At 37.4% G+C, this 19,983-nt stretch overlaps 1 protein-coding gene across 1 annotated transcript in view; it reads left to right on the top strand.

Moving 5' to 3' along the window:
* Positions 1-5,537: 5,537 nt before the first annotated feature.
* Positions 5,538-19,983, top strand: part of DPH6 (diphthamine biosynthesis 6) — a 117,244-nt gene continuing 102,798 nt past the window's right edge. Inside the window, exons 1-3 of the mRNA XM_080931716.1 lie at positions 5,538-5,598; positions 8,201-8,295; positions 11,064-11,257. Coding sequence (XP_080787842.1) covers positions 5,576-5,598; positions 8,201-8,295; positions 11,064-11,257 — 312 coding nt within the window. The 5' untranslated portion in view covers positions 5,538-5,575. The remainder of the gene's footprint in view (positions 5,599-8,200; positions 8,296-11,063; positions 11,258-19,983) is intronic.

The following is a 19,983-nucleotide window of genomic DNA, read 5'->3' as shown; positions in this document are numbered from 1 at the left end:
TAAAAAATGTATGATTCTTCCCCTTTGAATTTCCTCATTGTCCCCTTTGACTTTCCTCATTGCCCCCTTTGAATTTCCTCATTCCCCCTGTCCTCCCCCTCCTTTGTGATTTTTGCCTTTATAAGCCCGTTACAAGTTCAGGCCGGGGTCGAACTCCTCTACCCCTGCGTGGTGTATGATTCTGGACCCCAGCATGCTGGCCTGAGATCTCATTCTGTTTCACTTTCAATAAACTTCCTCGTGCGATTGCAGCAAGTCTGGTCTCGGTGCCTTGCTGGGTGCGCGCCTCTCCTGAGATTTGAGTGAAGGTCTCCCTTCGGAGGTCTTTCAACTTCAATTGTTTTATTTTTGTTTTTTTTGTTTTTTTTTTTTTTTGTTTTTTGAGTCCCATTAAAGGAAGACAAATCATAATGACCCTTGGGCACCGTCACTCAGGTGGTCTGCTACTCTTCACTGTATCCTATTCTCTATGTTTGCTTTGAATCATGTTCCTCTGCCACTTTAAATCTGTGTGATCTTCCATTTCATTCTAAAATAAGAGGACAAAAATCTGAGAAAACCTAGCTCAGACCCTATTCCACTTCAACATGTATATTCTAGTGGGATTTATATTTTCACATGCCATCCTGGTCATTATCTTTCTTCAACTTTTAGGTAAAGAATTTCCTTAAGTATTTTTTGTAGGAGTGATATGGTGGTCATGGATCTCCCCACTTTGGCTTATATTTTGGAAGATTCTCGATCCTTTCTTCTTTCCTTTCCCCCTCACACTCCCCCTCTCTTTTGCTGCGTGTGTGTGTGTGTGTGTGTGTGTGTGTGTGTGTCTTTCAATTTCAAATCATAACTTTGTCAGGTACATTAATAACAGTTTTCAGATTTATTTTTTTCATGATTTGAAATAATCTCTTCATGCCAAGCCTAAGAAATACATGAATCCAATGAACTTTCTCTTCAAAGTTAACTTAGGATGTTTTTCTAGATTGGACATTTTATTCTCTTTTTAAGAGTTTGATTATAGATGGTGAGATATTTTCTGGTTGTGTCTCTCAGAAATTATAAAGTCATGGGCATCTATTTCTTTCCCATGATTAATAGTATGTTTTAAATCATATTTTTCCCTTCATTTATGCCCGTGATACAAGAGTTTGATACTTTAATAATCAAGAAATTAAACGATATTGTTTAATGGAGGATGTGAAATTGATGCCAAATAAGCTTGTTCTTTAATCACGACAATGTGTGTTTTTCCCTCTAGGCCAGTCCTGTTTCTAAGGTGTAAAAGGACCACGTTACAGTGTAAGAAACTCCACATCCGTGTGTTTCCATTCACATTTTGTATCAGTTTATGTATACCATTTTATAAAAAAAAAAAGAAAAAAAAGGAGTACTATAAAATATCTATCTTCTTAATAAAAAATTAATGTCATAAGTGAACAAAATGTGTAAATAAATAAATGAATGAATGATTTTGTTACACTTTTCCTTTTTTCTTCACATTAGAATGTGATACCAAAAGATATGGTCCATACCTTCTTTATTCCCATTGATTCAGTATAATGGTGAGGCTTTCAAATGTGCTGCCTCATCTGATACACAAAGTCTTTCAATTCAAAGATCCGTTCTCTACAAAATGTCTTTGCTGAACTTTTAATTCCTATCCCGATTTCATTTAATTATTTATTTTCTTTGGATCTCGTGGAGTTGCTTGGGAAAAAAAAAATCTTTCTTTGGAGTCCCCTGTCAGTTATGCCAGCCACTTTGATAGCTTTAAAATCTGTTACTGGCATTCTGTTCTGTAGGAAGTGTTACATTATTTTTAATGTTCCTGTGGTCTTACATTGGGGGTTGTATGTCTAACATAATGGACATGTCTAAAATTTCATGGGTAACATTCTTAGGAAGAAGCTTTCTTCTAAAGACATGCCAGGTTATATTAGCTTTATTCTTAGTTTGGGGCTGTAATATCATCTCCCTGTGGCTCTTCTGCATTGATTCCAGGAGGTACATGGTTGAGTATCAAACACATACTGTATAAGATAAGAAGGATCCATTGTCTCTATGGGTCACACAAGGGTGGAGCCCCTCTGTGATGGCTAATCTTCATTGTCAACAGGACTGGATCTTGAATCAACCAGGAGGCAAGCCTGGGGATGCCCCTATGAAAAATATCCTTGCTTTGGTTAAGTGTTGTGAGAAGGGTTTTATGACATGTGGGTGTACCTTCCAGTGGCAGCCCAAATATAAGGCGGTCCAAAGGGAAAGCTCCCAACCCTTTCCTGCTTCCCTTTGCTTCTCACTGGCAGGTTCCTGTACTCTGCTGTTGTGAGATGCTGCTGCTCTCTCCACCCTTCGCTGACTCAGCTGCTTCTTTGGCCTCAGTCTGGGCCAATGACCAGTAATCCCCTAGCAATTCTCTAGGTCTTTAGTGTTAGAATGGGATTTGTGGGGTACCCAGCTTGGTGGACTTTGTAGCTCTTGGCTTTTATGATCTCCACTGTGAAGACAGCCACTGCTGGCCCACTCACACCGTGTCATGAACACCAATCTAATAAAACCCTTTTTAATATATATCCATTCTGCCGGTTCCATGCTTCTAAAGAACTCTAATACACTGATATTCAATTTTAAACCAAGATTAAGAAAGTATGTTGTAGGCAAAGCCATGCAAGGTATTGATGATGGAGGTAATAATCTTATGGGCACAAGTATTCCTATATTCTGATGACTCCAAAATGTATAAATATTCATATAAGTATAGCTTAGACAACGAAGACTTTTAAACCATTAATGTCTTTTCAGAAATAAGTGTTCATGAAGCATCATTCTGATGACTTCCTGTCTGATATTTTAGGGAAGGCACACTTAACTCTTTTCTGAGCTGTTAGGGAGTAACTACCTGTAGCATTTCTTGATGCGATTATCTAAGTCTTTATCAATCAGTACATCCGAGAGATATACTGCCAAGGGAGCAGAATTCGGTGACAGATTGCAAGCTTTTATTACCAGCAACAGTGTTTGGCTGTGGAGAGTTTCCTTAAGTAAACTGGCAAAGGACTGAGGTTTTTTTTTTTTTTTTTTTTTTTTTTTTTTGATACAAGTTTTCTGTTCACCTGTTTTGTTGGCCCTATGAGCTAAGCAGTATTCATTTGTATGTAATGGTTTTAGACTATAGACCATGAGCACACAATGTGTTCAAAAGTTGGATCTTGAGGAAACAATTCACTGAATGACAAAACGAAAATTGCTGAAAATACTGAAAAGAAACCTTTCAACTTGTTGACATTTACTGGGTTGAAGTTATCTTTATGGCATCTGTGTAGAAAACTATGTATATAGGGTTTTTACTAAATCAAGTGTTCTTAAGATCTGAGCAAATTATGTCTCGGCAAATGGATAGTAGTTAAAAATAAGTTTTCCCTATTAGCTTATGAAAGTTTAAAAAAAAACCACTTTGCCAGGATCCACTATTAGTATGTTAGTTTGATCAACATTAGTACATGTGTTTGGAAGTAAACTAAGCATTTCCTTGAAAATACGGTTGTTTTTAAGTTAGACATTCACAAATTTAGATTGGCCTTCCTTCAAATCCTATTCTTGGTTTGAATAAACTCTTCTCTGTCTGTTTCTTGATGGAGCAGAGCACAATGTGAGAGTCTAAATTCCCTGCTCATTCTCATGTGGTTTGGAGTCATTCTGTTTCATTGTGGCAGGCAGAGAGGAGATGAACTCAGCTATTTCCAGCAACATCAGTTATTAAAACCACAGGTGAAAGCCACCAGATGACAATTCTTAGATTTATAACAGAATTCATTCAGGCCATACTTTCAAGTTTCTCCTTACCTTTGCTCAGGCACAATAAATATCCCAAGACTTGGTGTTGCCCAGTCTGGTCTATCCACATGGTATGATCGGCAGATTTCCATTGTAGGCATGGAATTCCATTGAGCCAAGTATCCACCAAAAAAAAAAAAAAAAAAAAAACACCAAAAAACAAAAAACAAACCCCCCCCCCCAAAAAAACCCAAAAAGTAACAACAAACAAACAGAAAAAACCTCACTTCACAGAAAAGAAGTACAGCATTGGGCCAGGTGCAGTGTCTAAGTGTCACATGTGTTATTTAAATGAAGCTAGCCAATGGAGGTCATATGTAAATCAGTAGCTCAGGAGATAATCTGCAATGGTGGGTGGTCCTTCTTCACATCTTTATTTGAAGATGTATCTGTTTCTCCTGTCCTTATCTTTCAAGTTCTATTCCTACTCTAACTACCTTTCAGTTCGATGGACTCAACTCCCTATGTTCTTGCCAAATGTACTACATAAATTGGTACTTTCAAAATCTGATATGCTATACAATGGATGTTTACTTTGAATGTTTTATCTCTAACCAGACACCAATATCTCAAATACTTAATTGATTTGGTAAATAATTATAACCATGGAATTTTAATACACATGATTATGATACTGATACCCATAGCAAACTAGTCACTTTTTAACATACAATTCTGTATAGCGTATCACCTGCGTTCTTCCTACATCCTTACACAATCTCCCTGTTCATGGATGTAGGTAAGCATTGAGGTCTATATCGTACATTAATAACAGTTTTCAGATTTATTTTTTTCATGATTTGAAATAATCTCTTCATGCCAAGCCTAAGAAATACATGAATCTAATGAACTTTCTCTTCAAAGTTAACTTAGTATGTTTTTCTAGATTGGACATTTTATTCTCTTTTTAAGAGTTTGATTATAGATGGTGAGATATTTTCTGGTTGTCTCTCAGAAATTATAAAGTCATGGGCATCTATGTCTTTCCCATGATTAAGAGTATGTTTTAAATCATATTTTTAAATCATAAATTAAATCATAAATGGCTTGAGATTGCTTTGCTCACATGTTAAACACTCCCATTGGATTGATCCCAGGAGCTCCAAACGGTACTTTGTACATTCAGGTACTGGCGAATGTATTTTAAATTAGATTTTCTTTCTGCTTTCTGGAGTGCAAGTTTTTCAGTTTCTATGTTGGGAAAAAGGTAAAAAGTGGAACAGGAGGCGGAGGCCATGTAATCTTTCTGATCCAACGAGGAGAGCTGCAAACCTCAAGAGTGTACAGGTGTCAACGTTTTGTTTTTGTTTTTAGGGAGGGTAAATATTTCTTGAAGTTGACGAAGAAAGGCGAGAGGCCAAATCCCCTTTCCAGGGCAGTGTTTCAAAAATCTTGGAACTTGTGAACTTGAATTTAATACCCAGACCACCCCATCCCCTCAAGCACTTTAACAAGGACCATGCCCTTCCTGTAGCAGCTTCACTGCCCTTACTTAGGTGGTTAAGTTGTGCCTAAACTTTTTTTTCTTTTTATTTTAATCCCGAGCTGCATATTAATGTAACAGAAAATGGGTTCTGGGACTACCCACCCTCTACGCCCTTTAGCAAAGTGCTGAAGGGACAGTAGGCATAGTCACGGTCAGGCAGTGCAGCAAACACCCGATCGAGGACCGCGCCTGTGTGTAGGTCCAGCCGCCAAGGGCCCGGCGTCTGTGGTTACTGCACGCACGCGCACTGAACCCAGAATGAGGGTCGCGGCCCTGATCAGGTAACGAGGAGTGGGGCCACCTCTTTACTCCAGCTGAAGGCTATATTCTGACGCAGCCACTCTAGGAACCTCCGGAGCCACTTCTTGGGGCGCCGCGTGGGCGGATCGGCGCCACGGCCACCGGAAGAGGCGGGGCGATCTGCAGCCCTGGGCTCACTGGCCCCGGTGTGCACCCCTCCTCTCTGGCGTCTCAGCAAAGCTGAACCCGGACCCTCCTCTGACTCGGGCGCATGGCCACCACGCCTGCTGGACTTTATTTGCCTTGAACCTTGAGAGCTGCTGTTAACTTCATTTGTTTGCAGTTTTTTTCCTTTATAGTTCCCTTCAATCTTACAGATCATTCCTAGTCTGTTGCTGACCTGATCCCTCACTCTCTTTTCTCACATCCCTAGCTTGCAGGGATGGCCATAGGACCGACTCCTAGATGGCTTGAGATTGCTTTGCTCACATGTTAAACACTCCCATTGGATTTCCCTCCTGGTTGAGTGGAAAATATGCTAGGTTTATGCTAGATGCTTTGGATTGAAGTTGCTTTAGATACAACGAGTTTGCCAACGAATTTGGGATACTGTGGGCAGCCCAAGTCATATTCCAAAAGTAGTTTGAACTCTATCGTAACTTACTTAAAAGTCCAGATACTGTAACTGATAAGTGTAGCTGTTCCTGATTTGTCTCAGTGCTTTAAAGTGAGTAGGGACATAGCAATATTAGTTTGAAACCCTTAAATGTATTGTTTCTTGAGATTTAGACCTCAGAAAAGTATATGTGCCACTACATTGCTAAAGTCTCTTTTTGTTAGCACAGTGAAGCATGCATAAACACTTCTGGTTTAATCCCCTAGGTCAAAATAGTTGACAGTATTTTACTAGAGACTCTTGGTAAGTCTCATTTCAGTTTCTCAGTATTGTCAGAAAAATGCCAGATCTGTTGATTCCGTGCTATTTTAAGGAGATAAAAAGCCACGATAATTTAATAAACTTTATACATAAAGGGATACTAAAGCTAACCATCATTTGGTGAAGAGAGAAAAATTAAAAGTAGGCCAGGAAGGAAGGTAGTGATGAAAATGAGTTTACCAAAGCTCAGCAGGATTGTAAAACACGTGAAACTGGAGAGGGGAAAGTTGTCAGTGGCGGGTGTTCAGCAAAATGCTTAGTGGGTAGGAATAAAGAGGTGCTCTTTGAGAAATTTTACAGTTTTTAAGAACTGTGTATTAGGAAATAAGTGCACAGAACAGATATATGTGCTTACATAGACTGTGTATAGTTGTATAGAACATGTCCATATATTTACACTTTAGTTTGATAAATATGTGTGCATTCTATACATGTATGCATACATTTGAATTTGTGTGTACAGCAATTAATTGTATTATAATTAATATAATTGTGTATAATTGTATTTACAGGACAAAATGAAACATATTCTTATATATTATTAAGTCAAAGGCTAAAGTACCTCAAAAAATTGCACTGTTAAGTGCAAGCTTGAAGATTATTTAGGCAAGCTATTTTAAATTTATATTGAAGCATATAAACCCAAATATATTGTGATTACATTGTCTACCTTCAGATCCCTCTGCCCTGAGTGCTTTGTCTAGTCTCAGAGAAGATGTGCCTAATCTCATTGAAACTTGATATGCCAAGGCTGACTGATATCCATAGTATATCTTTTCTGAAAAGAAGGGGTGGGGTGGTGGGTGTGGAGCTCATATTTAAAGAGTTGACATAGTTTAAACCATAAAGTTAATAAGTGATTAATTTAAGACATTGTTAATGAGGGACATAGTAAGAGGATCCAATAGAGAAAGTTATGAAGATCTGTGTAGGTGCATACCTGAAAAGAGGAGTCCTGGCCTTTATAATACACTCCTTTGCTGTTTGCATTCTCTTCCTCCTAAGGAATCCTGCAGTTCTGTTGTCTAGGCAGCAATGGCTGAAGTACTGAGTATGCTAAGGCTTGACTATTGATGTATGTCAGCATTTGGGTTTTCATTGTATAGCATTTAGAATCAAGTATATCATAGTCTATTATACAATTTGGATTCAGATTTTATATCTGAGTTTCATCCTTTGATGGGTATTGGTAGCCAAATGGCTAGGTTTCATGTAGTTATAACAGATTTAAAAGTGTTTTACTTTTTGTTATGCATGTATATATGCACACCACTTTCTTGGTTATGGAAACCATAAGAAGGTATTGGATCTCCTGGAACTGAAGGTACAAATGGGTGTGAGCTGCCACGTGAGTGCTTGATATTGAAGACTGGTCCTCTGGAAGGACAGCCAGTGATTTTAACTACTGAGACATCTCTGTAGCCCCTAGATTTTTTTTTTTTAATTAAGGACTTTTACCTAAGAAATATATAAAATAAGTGCTTAGGATATCATTCTGAATCATGATGTGCATTGTGATCATGTGCTCAGTGTTTATCCTACTTACAAACGTGTGTCTTATTGCACTGTAATTGTGAAACAACCCCCTCATGGACTGTGAGAAGCTGAGGAAGAATGTGTTTGATTTTGATGTCCAGCGATTCTGTGTTTAATGGTGACCAGAGGCCTGGCATTCATACCCTTTTCTCCACTGCCTTGTTTTACAGTGGTGGGAAGGACAGCTGTTACAACATGATGCAGTGCATTGCAGAGGGGCATCAAATTGTTGCATTAGCAAATCTAAGACCAGATGAAAACCTAGGTAAGTGTATGTGTTTTCTTCTTTTCTTTTCTTTTCTTTTCTTTTCTTTTCTTTCTTTCTTTCTTGATCATTCTCTAAATGGTTGCAACTCAACTTCATTATTTCAGGTTGGCAAGAAACAGTCTGCTCCGTTGGTTCTTGGCTTACAATATATAATTGCCACTATTAAAAAAGATGTCCTTAGCTCTCTGAGATGTCTTGGACTATGCGCGGCTGCTCCTTGCACCCTCCCATAGATGATGAGCCTCTTGAGAAGAGAGGTGGTACCTTGGACTTTCCTGTGGGTGCTCCTCGGCTCTTTAAGCTCCGTACCTGTATAGTAGGTGCTCACTAACAGTGTACTGACAGACCAGCGAGTATTGAACTCGTTTGAATTAGCCAGTTTACTTCTGTGGGATATTTGAACAATTCTGAAGGTGATTTGGAAAGATAGAAATTGGGAGTATTTAGAGAAATAAAGAAAATGGGCTTACAAAATCACGTGGGGTTATTTATACTTTAGGATTTTATGCTGGGCTCTGGTGATCATGAGCTAGGGTTTAGAAGTAAACATTTTCTGAAAAGGACTCTAGTCCTAACTGAAATATGTAAGACTACTGCTGCTTTTATTGTTAAAAAGCAAAATCGGTTACAGATTATGCTGTACTGGTGAGACCCTGTCTGTCCCTTACATTAAGTTGGGCAAGTGAGTCTTAATCTGACTTGAGAATTCTCAGTACTAAAAATGAAATAAAACAAACAAAACCAAAATAAAAAACCCTTATGTTCATAGGGTATGTGCTGAATATGTAGTTATTTTCCTCCTTGAATTGGTCTAGCTTTCAATTTCAGTATTAGTTTATTGTGATAAGACCATTATTGTATAACTTCCAATGTGTTCATTTTACTGGCAAAGACAGTAAAATAAAAAAACATGTATATCTTTTAAATTATACTTATTAATAAATGAGGACATTTATTAGATTATTATTAGTATGAAAAATCTGGGAATATCATCTGACACTGTGTAAGTGGTGTGGAAGACAATAGATGGACAGGGCTGTGTAATAGTGATTTAAAGTCAGCAGGATGTTAGAACTGTTGAATGAATTACTGAATGATTTTTTTCCCCCCTCTTTAAATGCACTGAAAGGAACCTCACTGAGGAATGCATGGCTCCATTGACGAGCAAAGCAGGGTCTAATGTATTCACAGCATATCATGATTTTCACAATATGGGTTTTCAGTAGGTACTCTGGGAAAGAATTTATTCCCATCAATGAGATAATGTGCAGTTGTCATAAACTGTACAGAGCCATCCCTTTAAGTCTATAGTAGGAGCTTTGTGGTATGTTAATTGCCGTGCTCTAGGCAACAGTGGAGCCTTTTGGTTTTGTTTGCTTTTACACCAGTTGCTGCTGTGTAGCTTCCACTAATGAAGTTATATTGTGGTAAGGACTCCATGGAGCCCTAATGAAAATATATCAGGTTTTAAAGCCATTATACTGTTTCGTAGTTGTAGTAATTTCAGGATGTTTCTTGTTATGAAGCTCAAGTTTCTTTGAATAAATTTATTTGACCAATATCCTTTAGTGAAAATACAGTCAATACTAACACTAACTTGGTAGGAAGGAAGAGTGAAAGTTTTTAAGGTGCTTTGACTAATTCTCTGTTTCATGAAGTGTAGACATATAGTAATGATGGGAGTATTGTTTTTGTAGGAAGCCAGGCCGCTGTGGAGGTCAGGAATGTGATGAGACCAAATGGGGTAGCAGATGATGATGTCACTGGTTGTTGAAAGACATTTGCACTGCTGTTTATTCCCTTTGATTGAACGTTTCCATATTTGAAAACATACATTTTAACGTCTATTATTTTGTAACTTAACATACTGCCAACAGACTCAGTAGCACTCCATATATCCTGTGTCTTCTTTGCATGAAATATAAGTGGTGTAAAGGTCTTTGGAGAGGTAATTCATGCTCTGTTCCCTTATGGGAGGAACTGAAAGCATATCAGTCTATGAAAATTTCAACAGAATCATCTCTTAAAATTATTTACCGACATACTTTTAAAACTTATTTGACATGTGATCTTTTATCCCATCTTTTAAATGTTAATATCTTATAGGATTCATATTCTGGAGAGCACACTTTGGAAAATATATGCCATTTTATTACATGACTGTAATATAATTCTTTTTACAAATGATTTCATAATGAATGCTTTACTTATAATAATATGTGTAAAATTTTGAGAGAGCTGATGATTGTATCATTTATTAGATTCAGTTATATTTCAAAACATTTGTAACTGTTCTAACAAACATTGAAGTTACAGGTATATGCTTTGTTGATGTGTTGATTATAAAACATACCAATTATATTTATTTTTTCTGCCAAATATGTATCACTGACTAAGCATATATTTATTTAAGAAAACTTTTTATTAAAAACATAGATGATTTTGAATAACCTGAATGATATGTAATACAGTTTCTCACTGAATAAACTAATTAAAATTTTATTGGATACATTACATTTATTTTTTAAGTGTATGTAATTTAAAAACATAAATGAATTGTTGAGAATTAGAAACACATTATTAGAGTTGAACTGAACTAAATTTATCTATGGACAATGTGTAATGCTTTTTTATTATTTCACTTATAAAAGCAGGGAGATTATGGTTAAGTTCTTAAGCTTTCAGTTGTTCTTCAAGTAGTTAAATCTACTTCTTAAGGTCTGTTTGTTTTGCTCTTTGTTAATAATTATCTTTAACTATTTCAGTGGAGTCAGATGAACTGGATAGCTACATGTATCAGACAGTGGGTCACCGTGCCATTGACTTGTATGCCGAAGCAATGGCTCTGCCCCTGTACCGCAGAACCATCAGAGGAAGGAGCTTGGAGACAGGAAGAATGTATACCAAATGTGAAGGTGATGAGGTTGAAGATCTCTATGAACTATTGAAACTAGTTAAGGTATGCAGAGTGACTACGTCGTCCTTTTTGAACATTGAAATTTTTGCTCTAGTTATTTAATATTAAATAACTTGCAAATTTTCATAGCCCAGCTATTCTTTGAGAGAGTAATTTAACTTTTGGGTGGAAGGTAACAAAAAACTTCTTAGTATGCTTTTATATTAGACTATATAAAATGTCTATTTTTTATGTCTAGGCCTGTCACATAATTTTTTAATATTTTTTAATTTTATGTGTATGTGTTTTGCCTGCATGTATGTATGTACACCATGGGCATATCTGGCACCTACAAAAGCCAGAGAAGGGAATTAGAGCTATATATGGTTGTACACCACCATGTAGGTGCTGGGTACCAATGTTCTTAACTGCTTAGCCCCCTTGTCCAGTAATATTTTTTTATCTTCAGGATAGTGGAAATAAATATCATTTGATCTTTTTAAATTAACATATTATATTTTGAATCACTACTAAACAAATCGATGAGTCCTGTTTTTTTTTTTTTATATTACATTTTCTCATGCAAAAATAAAACAAGGGCCAGAATAACAGCCTGGCTGATATTGTAGAGTACTGTGAGAAGCAATGAAGTTATGCCAAGTTGATAATGCCTGATAGTAAGAGGGGATGTACGCCAAATGGACCACAGTGATGGTTATGTGATGGTCATGTGGTAGTCAGATGGTTAAGGTTAGGCAGACTGGAGACCAATCTTATGAATCGATTATGCCATTGTATGTCGTATTTTGTTGTCCTTCATTCACAAATAGTTTCAGCACACAAAATTTCAGAGAGATGTGAGCTCATCTCTCTAGTAGATACTACACTCAGGAAATGTTAACAGAGATTATATTGAATAATTAATTATTCTTGCCTTTTCATTAATAATCAACTTCTTGGGGACAGTTTGGTATTCTTCCCTAATTACAAGTGTTTATTCAGCAGCTATACAAACTTCATATAACACATTTGGATGATGATGTTAAGTCTGTGTGTACTGCAAATCTTAGTATTTTTACAGAAGGAAAGGTTTCATCCTTTCCTGTACTACTGTGTCTCCTCACTCTTTTAGAGAATTCAGCTCTTTTCTGAGTATTATAGTGAACATTTATAATCTCAAATAATTGATGCTAGTCTGAGTTTTATACTGATTGATAACTTTGATTAAGAAAAACACCAGATACTAAGTGTAGTGGCTATTTCTGGTTGTCAACTTGAATATATCTGGCATGAACTACAATCCAGAATTGGGAGGCCCACTTTTGATCTTGATCTTGAGGCATAGAGGCTAAGAATCTTAGGAAACTAAGGCAAGGAGATCACTGAACTCAAGTCATCTGGGACAAGCAAGTCCCAGATCCAGTTGTGGTAGCACACACCTTTAATCTGGGACACACCTTCAGTTGGAGACATTGGAACAAGAAAGGCTCTCTCTCTCAGTCGGCTTCCCTTGTGGGGTTTTGTCTGCCTGCCCTGTGGGACTGAGCTTCTGCTAGATGCTTGGACTTCACCGGTGCTGCTGGCCATTGTTCAGGAATTGGACTACAGACTATAAGTCACCAATAAATACCTTGCTATATAGAAATTATTCGTAAGTGCTGTGACTCTAGAGAACCTGGACTAATACACTAAGTATGCTTAAAGTTGCTTAATTAAAACAGTTTCTGTTTTGCATGTCAGAACATTTTTATCTTAAAAAGAAGCATAGGGTACTATTGTTTTGTAACGAGCTATTTAGTTAGCATCTGAAGTAGATACTTTGCAGAGGCTTTCATTGGAAGTTGCATGTCCATTATGACTACTGTGTTTCTAAGCTAGGGGGAAGGAAAAGGCTTGCTTCCAGTGATTCTCCCTCCAGAAGGCTGCAGTTCACATTGTTTATTGGAGATGTAGAAACTGAATACAGATCTTGTATGTTTATATTTATTTTTAAATATATACTGAAGCTGAATATTAACATTTCAGTATATATATCAATATTATAAAATGGTGGAACTTGCACTAGAAATAATTGGGTTGCTTAAAAATCACAAATGTGGTAACTTTGGAGAAACCCTGTGATAATACCATTCATCCAGGAAAGGGAACGATAATAAATTACTAATCAGTTTAATTAAAAGTGAGCAGATTAATAGTAATTAAGAAGAAATCCCCTTTCTCTCCATGCTGTCTTGGGAGAAATGGATGCTTTGCCATTATCTTCCTAGTAACCGTCAATTATGACATAAATTAATGCTAATGTTAAATCTTGACAAGTTCTGCTTTGGAATTTCATACATGATAATTATAACTATAGTTGAAAGAGATGTTATCAAGTTGTCTGGGACTAAATAGTTCCTTCTTTTCCTGTGTAAAAATATTAATTTTACTATAGGATATTTTAAAGATATCAATATCAGAAATATATTACTTTTATGAAATAAATTGTATAACTAGGCTTTTAGAATTAAATCTATTTGTAAAACTTTGGTGCAAAAATTCCAGTAGAGGTCTCATATATTCTAATAAATAACAATAATTATGGAAAAAAACTAACTTAGGCTATAATTTTAAAGTTTGTTTCAACTTGCTGTAAGCAAAAGAACTGTAGTTTAATCTTTTGAGTGTTAATTCAGTAATGGAAGCCTCTGGACTTTGTTTTCATTCTTTCTTCCTAACAGGCTATACTTTTTTGTATGTGTTACATCTGTCTTTTGTTTTTATAGACATTTTGTCTAGGTTGTACTTTATTTTGCATATAATTCAATTTTTCTAGGTAGCAAAGTCTTAGAATTATAACCTTCAGGACATTTAGAGCTACACATTTTCTGTTTGTCGAAGTGAGGAAAACAAACAGAAATGTAGTAACCCATCGTATCTCTTCAGTTACCAGATATCTGTGAATCTGAACTGTGTATCAGAAGCTGTTTGTAACATATTTGGTTTTATGACTTGTCTTTTGTCTCCTAGTATTAAAATGTAACTTTGACTCTTTTCTAGTTTAATATGGTATAGCTTATCTTTCCTAAAATGACTCATATGTAAGTTTTTGTTTAAAGTGTAAACAGTGAAATAGTTATTAAATGATATAAATTAGCACCATTTTTCTATAGATTCATATTTATGGATCAATGTATTTTTCTCTTTCTTTATTGGTTTGGCGCAGTTTTCTTTCTAGATATCTGCTTTCCTCTCACTGTCCCATTTCAGTGGAACCTTTCTAAAGACATTTCCTAATGTCAGATCCTTTTAGATTCTTACTTTGAAATGTTTGTATTTTGCGACACATATTTTACTGAACATTGAATGTGTTTCCTGTGACTTTTCCATAATTGTTTAGTGATGAAACATCTCTTTGAAAGATTTTTCTTGGTTGATGACAGTCTTCTAGTCTAAGTGAAAACCATTTATAATAGGGTAGTCCTTTAGCTGTAGTGACTGGATCAGGAATGGTTTGACCCTAACAGAACAGAGCCAATGGCGATTGATAGTAGGCAAGCTCTTCCACTTGCCTGCAAAAATATATCACTAGGACCTAGATATTTAACATCCCTTTGTCTCTTGCCTTTTTTTTAAAGGGAAATACTTAATGTCAAATATGTCAGAGAAAACTATCAGAGCCGGTGGACTTACAGTATAAGGATGGCGCTGAGAGTCCTCTTTCATTACATGTGACAATTCTTTCCTTTTAAATTCCTTCATGCCTTTTCCCCTCATGAAACCAGTTGGTCAGAAATTACACCTTGTAGACTGAATTGTTAACTAACTTCTATTTTCCCAATATTTTTATTTCTGGGTCATTTGTAAAGACCACATGTCCTTTGGTGGAACAGAAAGGGCCTGAACTCCTCATAATTTCTCTTTGTCATGTGTATGGTCTGTGTGTGGGGGGAGGTGTGCAGAAGTTGATATTAGATATCATCTTTAATGGCTTCTCTTTCTTATTTTTTGACACTGAATCTTTGACCTTGCCTGGTGCTCACTAATTGGACAGAATATAGAATACCTGGCTAGCAGGTTCCAACACTCCTCCTCTTCTACATCCCCAGCGTTGGGAAGATGGGAAAGCTGCTATATCTGGCCGTTTACCTCCATGCTGGACATCAGACTCTGACAATGCTTGTGTCTGAATTCTTGCCACCAAGCACCACACCCACGGAGCAGTGTCCCCAGCCCCTGTGTCTTTTTGTTGTATGACTTTGATAGTGCTTCTGGAATCTCTTCTATTTTTCTGTTGAACTTTTTTAAAGTCATGGACTTCCAATAGCTAAGAACTTAATTCATTGATTTTTCTCTTTTTATAAAGATGATTTTCGTTTTTCTGTAGTAGCCACATTCCCTTCATGCTTCTTCACACATAAGGAAGAGATTTCAAATATTATCTGTTGCTCCCTCAACTATTACTGTTTCCTTTGTGTCTTTTTCTCATGTTGAATAAGGACAAGAAAAGTGAGCTCACTGGGAATATGTTGGTTTTAGTTTTTCCAGACTCGTGTCTGAAACTTGTAATCCTGGAGTTAAGGCTAGTGAGGCCTCACCTGGCTCCTTAGCCTCATTGTCTTCCAGGCAAAAATAGATCACCCTTTGTCTGCTGATTCAGCACTTACCATTCATCTTCTCTTTCTGGCTCCATCAAGAAGTGGAGGAAGTCACTCTCACAGTGCTGTCCTTTTCTTTTTATGAGAGATTGTACCTTTGTTTCATTTTAATAGAATTTCAGGAGTCAGTACCCTGTGTGAACTTAATTCTAATGAAATATATTGAACATGCTTCAGTAACTTCACTGTTGAGTTTCAGCTCTCCTCTTTGAACCATTGACGCTTCTCTTTATCCATTTTCTCATAGGTATCTCAAGTCAACTCAGCACTAACCTTAAATTCCTCGGTATACACATAAAACTTAAATATGCTAATTTATTGTTTTTTAAATAAAATATTTCCTATAGAAAGAAGGATAACTCAAATAATCACTTTCATTTTTACTAATTTTTATTGAAAAAATTATCACAATATATTATGATTATGGTTTCCCTTCCCCTAACTCTGCTGAGATCTTCCGCACCTCCTCTCACATTCCAATCCATACCCTTTCTGTCTTTCCTTATAAAACAAACAGGTATCTAAAGAATAGTAATGAAATAAAATAAAGCTAAAATAAACAGAAGAAAAGAGAAAAAAACATGAGAAACACTTATAGAGACACACACATTAGCACACACAGGAATCCCATAAAAACACAAAACTGGAAGCTATAATATTTACCAAAAGGACCTAGAAGGGCAAGACAAAATAAATGAATAAATACCCTGACAAAGAACCACAAATGATGTCATCTACCACTTAGTTTGTTTTGTGTTGGCCAATTACTGCTGAGCATGGAATCAGCCTTTAAGAATGGCTTCTGTCTCCAGTGAGACTCTTGGGGTTTCATTAGTGACTATTTGTTTCATTAATGCGTAGTGATCAATTGAAGATGGGTTCTGGATTAGGGATGAGGAAGAGCATGTGTTGGATTCCTCTCTGGGCACTGGGACCCCAGCTTGCACAGATTGTGAATGCTGCCACAGTTGTATGAGTGCATGTATGCATCCGTCCCACTGTGTTAACAAGGCCTTGTTTCCTTAATGTACCCTGTGCTCTCTGACTCTTATGGTCCTGATCCTTACCCTCTTCTTCAGCATGGTTTCCTGAGCCCCGAGAAGGTGGAATTTGATGGCAATACCCCGTTTAGGATAACGGAATATTCCAAGATCTCTCAGCCTCTGCATGGCATCTAGCTGTGGGCCCCCAATTAGTTCCCATCTACTTTAAAATGTTGTAATGATTTATTTACTTTTATTCTATATGCATTGGTGTTTTGCCTGCATGCATGTCTGTGTTAGGGTATCAGATCACATGGAACTGGAGTCATAGAGAGCCATGAGCTATCATTTGGGTGCTGTGAGTTGAACACCAGTACTGTGGAAGAGTAGCTAATGTTCTCAACTGCTAAGCCTTCTCTTCAACCCGGAGGAGGAAGCTTTTCTAATGATAGTTGAACAAGAGACTGATCTGTGACTATACTAGTAGTAGTCATTATATGGCTACATTCATTCAGCAGAACAGCAGTCTTTGTTTTTTCCTAGGTCCTTAGCCTATATGGTTTTAGGTTCTTGGCCTCTTGAGCAGTATCAGAATGGGGCCTATCTCATGGAGTGGGTCTTATATCCAATCAGATATTGGTTGGTTACTCCTTTGTGCCACTGTTACACCAGCATATCTTGTAGTCATTGTAGATTGAAGAGTTTGGTTTGGGGTTGGTGTTTACCTTTCACCTAGCTTGCAGAGTGCTCTCAGGCACCATGTACACGAGTCCATAGGGATGAAGGGTCTAGCTTGGCACCAACTTAACTTGTTCATGTTAAATGTTAACAGTAGGGCTTTACTGTTAGGTTTGGAGAGTAACCAATAGCTGTGGCAATCCCCTGGGTTGTTTGTGGGGGTGTTTCATGAACCCATGGCCAACAACTCAATTAGATGCAACCCATTCCCAGCACTGTAAGCTTCACCCAAGGCTGGAGGTTCTGTCTTTTCTGTTTAATCACTTAAAAAAAAATCTGTTGAAAATAGTATAAAGGTAAGTTCAGAAACACATAAAAATATGGGGCTTAATTAATTAATCAAATGCAGTGTTTTTGGTTTTTGTTTGTTTGTTTCCTGTTTCACTAATCTGTCAACTGTTCATTCAGTCAGGACTCCTGCTGTTAGGGGTTTGCTCCTATTTACATTGGTTCAATTCTTCTGGGAAAAGCTGTAGTCATCTTACATAGCATAAAGGAAAAAAAAATCAGTTTTGTTTCATTGGCCTGACAGCATCCTCAAGCCAGTTTCAGTTTCTAGACATTGATTTGATTTGACTGAGTGGCCTAGACCAGCCATTTCTGAGTACAAGGAAAGAAATGATTATTGAATTCTGTTAATATTGTCAAGGCGTAAGGAAATGAGGGGTCTTCCATTTAAATCAGGTTCTTGCTGGTGGTAGGATGGACTGTGGTAAGGGCACAAAGAACAGAGGTTTCCAGACTCTAGTAGGTTCCAGATGTGGGCATGTCGGGAGCCATGCAGGTGATTCTTCCTGGACTTGGCTCCCCTCCCCACTGCTCTCTTCTCTTTCTTCTCCCTTTATCTTCCTTTCTTTCTTATATATATATAATTAAAATGTTACCCATTGTCTCGACAGCCTTGAGTTTGCCATCTGAGATCTTCATATTTAGTTATTCACGATTTCCTGACTTTAACATTGTGGAAGTATGGTGAATGTAGCAAGTTGAAAACACACATCAGTTCCGTAAAAGCATTTCATATTTTTACATTTCATTTTTTTTTTGAAATTATCATCATGTACTCCATCACTGAAGTCAGAAACCACATCCCTCTACCAAATTTCCTTAGCTCCCCCTTTTACCTCAGCCACCACCATTAGATCTGTGCAACCCATCGCTAATACTTCAGTGAACCAAAAATCGACTCTTGAGCTTTGTTCTTACAGAGGCTGCCTGTCCCCGTGTTGTGCAGCGGTCTGCTAGTGTGTTATTCACGTGTGCTCCACCCAGCTCATCCATCACGTTACCTTCAGGCACACTGCATGCAAGCTTATGCTACCTCCTGTTAAGACTAAGCATTGGTTCCTGGGTTCCCACTAGTCTGAGTCTGTCATTCCCATATAAACCATTCCGACAAGCTATAATGAGTAGCCATTTTATTTAAATTAAAAAAATCCTGTGTTTATAACCTGTTGGGTTCTTGTTGTTGTTGATACTTTTCTGTTTTCCTGGAAGTTTAAGTTCCTGATGAACTTCATCCTTGGTGAAATCTTCTGTAATTTTTCTTAGTCCTCGTCTCTCAAGGCAACGAGTCTGTTTTTCTGTGTCCCCGAGCTTCTTACTGTGGTCATTTATTTCGCTGTACCCGCTGCTGCACGGCAGGACCTTCAGTGCCATGCGCAGCGCCCGCTCTTTCATGTTCATATCTTTAAATGCCTAGGAAAGGTTTGTTACACACAGGCTCATAAAAGATCGTTGAAAGGGTAGATGAGTAAAAAAATATATCAAATTATTTTTACTTCATGATTTATCTAACTCTGGAGGACCACAGTTGTATTTTATTTATGTGACATAAATCCAGTGAGAAATTTTAGCTTTTTTTGTTTATGTTTTTGTCTAGAAACGTAAGGGCCTGGACATCATACGAAAGCTTTGTTAGATAAGGCATCCTTGCATTTGCACTGCGATTAGATTAGTATCTGTACTGAGTTCCAACCGCAGAATATTTTGTACAAATGCTGAACAGACAATTTTTCCGAATATCTCACTGTTGAGAAACTTGCTTATAGTTAAAAACTACTCTGTGCGGCCTTTCACTTCAGACCCTGGGGCAAAGGGTCTAGAAACTTAAGTGGCTTTGAGGTAAGTCCAGAGTGTTTGAAATGGGAGAAATGTAATAAGGCTTCAAGATTTATAGGGAGGACCTAGACATGGTGCTAATTAAATAGGTACACATGGCTGTACACATGGCTCCAGGCTCCTCAGCACTACACAGCTTGTCTCAAGCCCTGTCAGTCCCCAAGATATTTGACATTAAGCCTGGCCCATTGGCACAATAAATGTGTTTCTAGTGTTGACTCTGGACTCCAGAGAGGAAGCACTGGGATAGCTGGCCATGTCACTGTCCTCCCAGGTGCAGTATGTGGCCTTTTCAGAAGATGAAGTCGCA

Source organism: Micromys minutus (assembly GCF_963924665.1).
Source record: "Micromys minutus genome assembly, chromosome: 17".
Taxonomy (NCBI): Eukaryota; Metazoa; Chordata; class Mammalia; order Rodentia; family Muridae; genus Micromys; species Micromys minutus.
The sequence above is the reverse complement of the archived record's forward strand: the minus strand, read 5'-3'. Positions and strand labels throughout refer to the sequence as shown.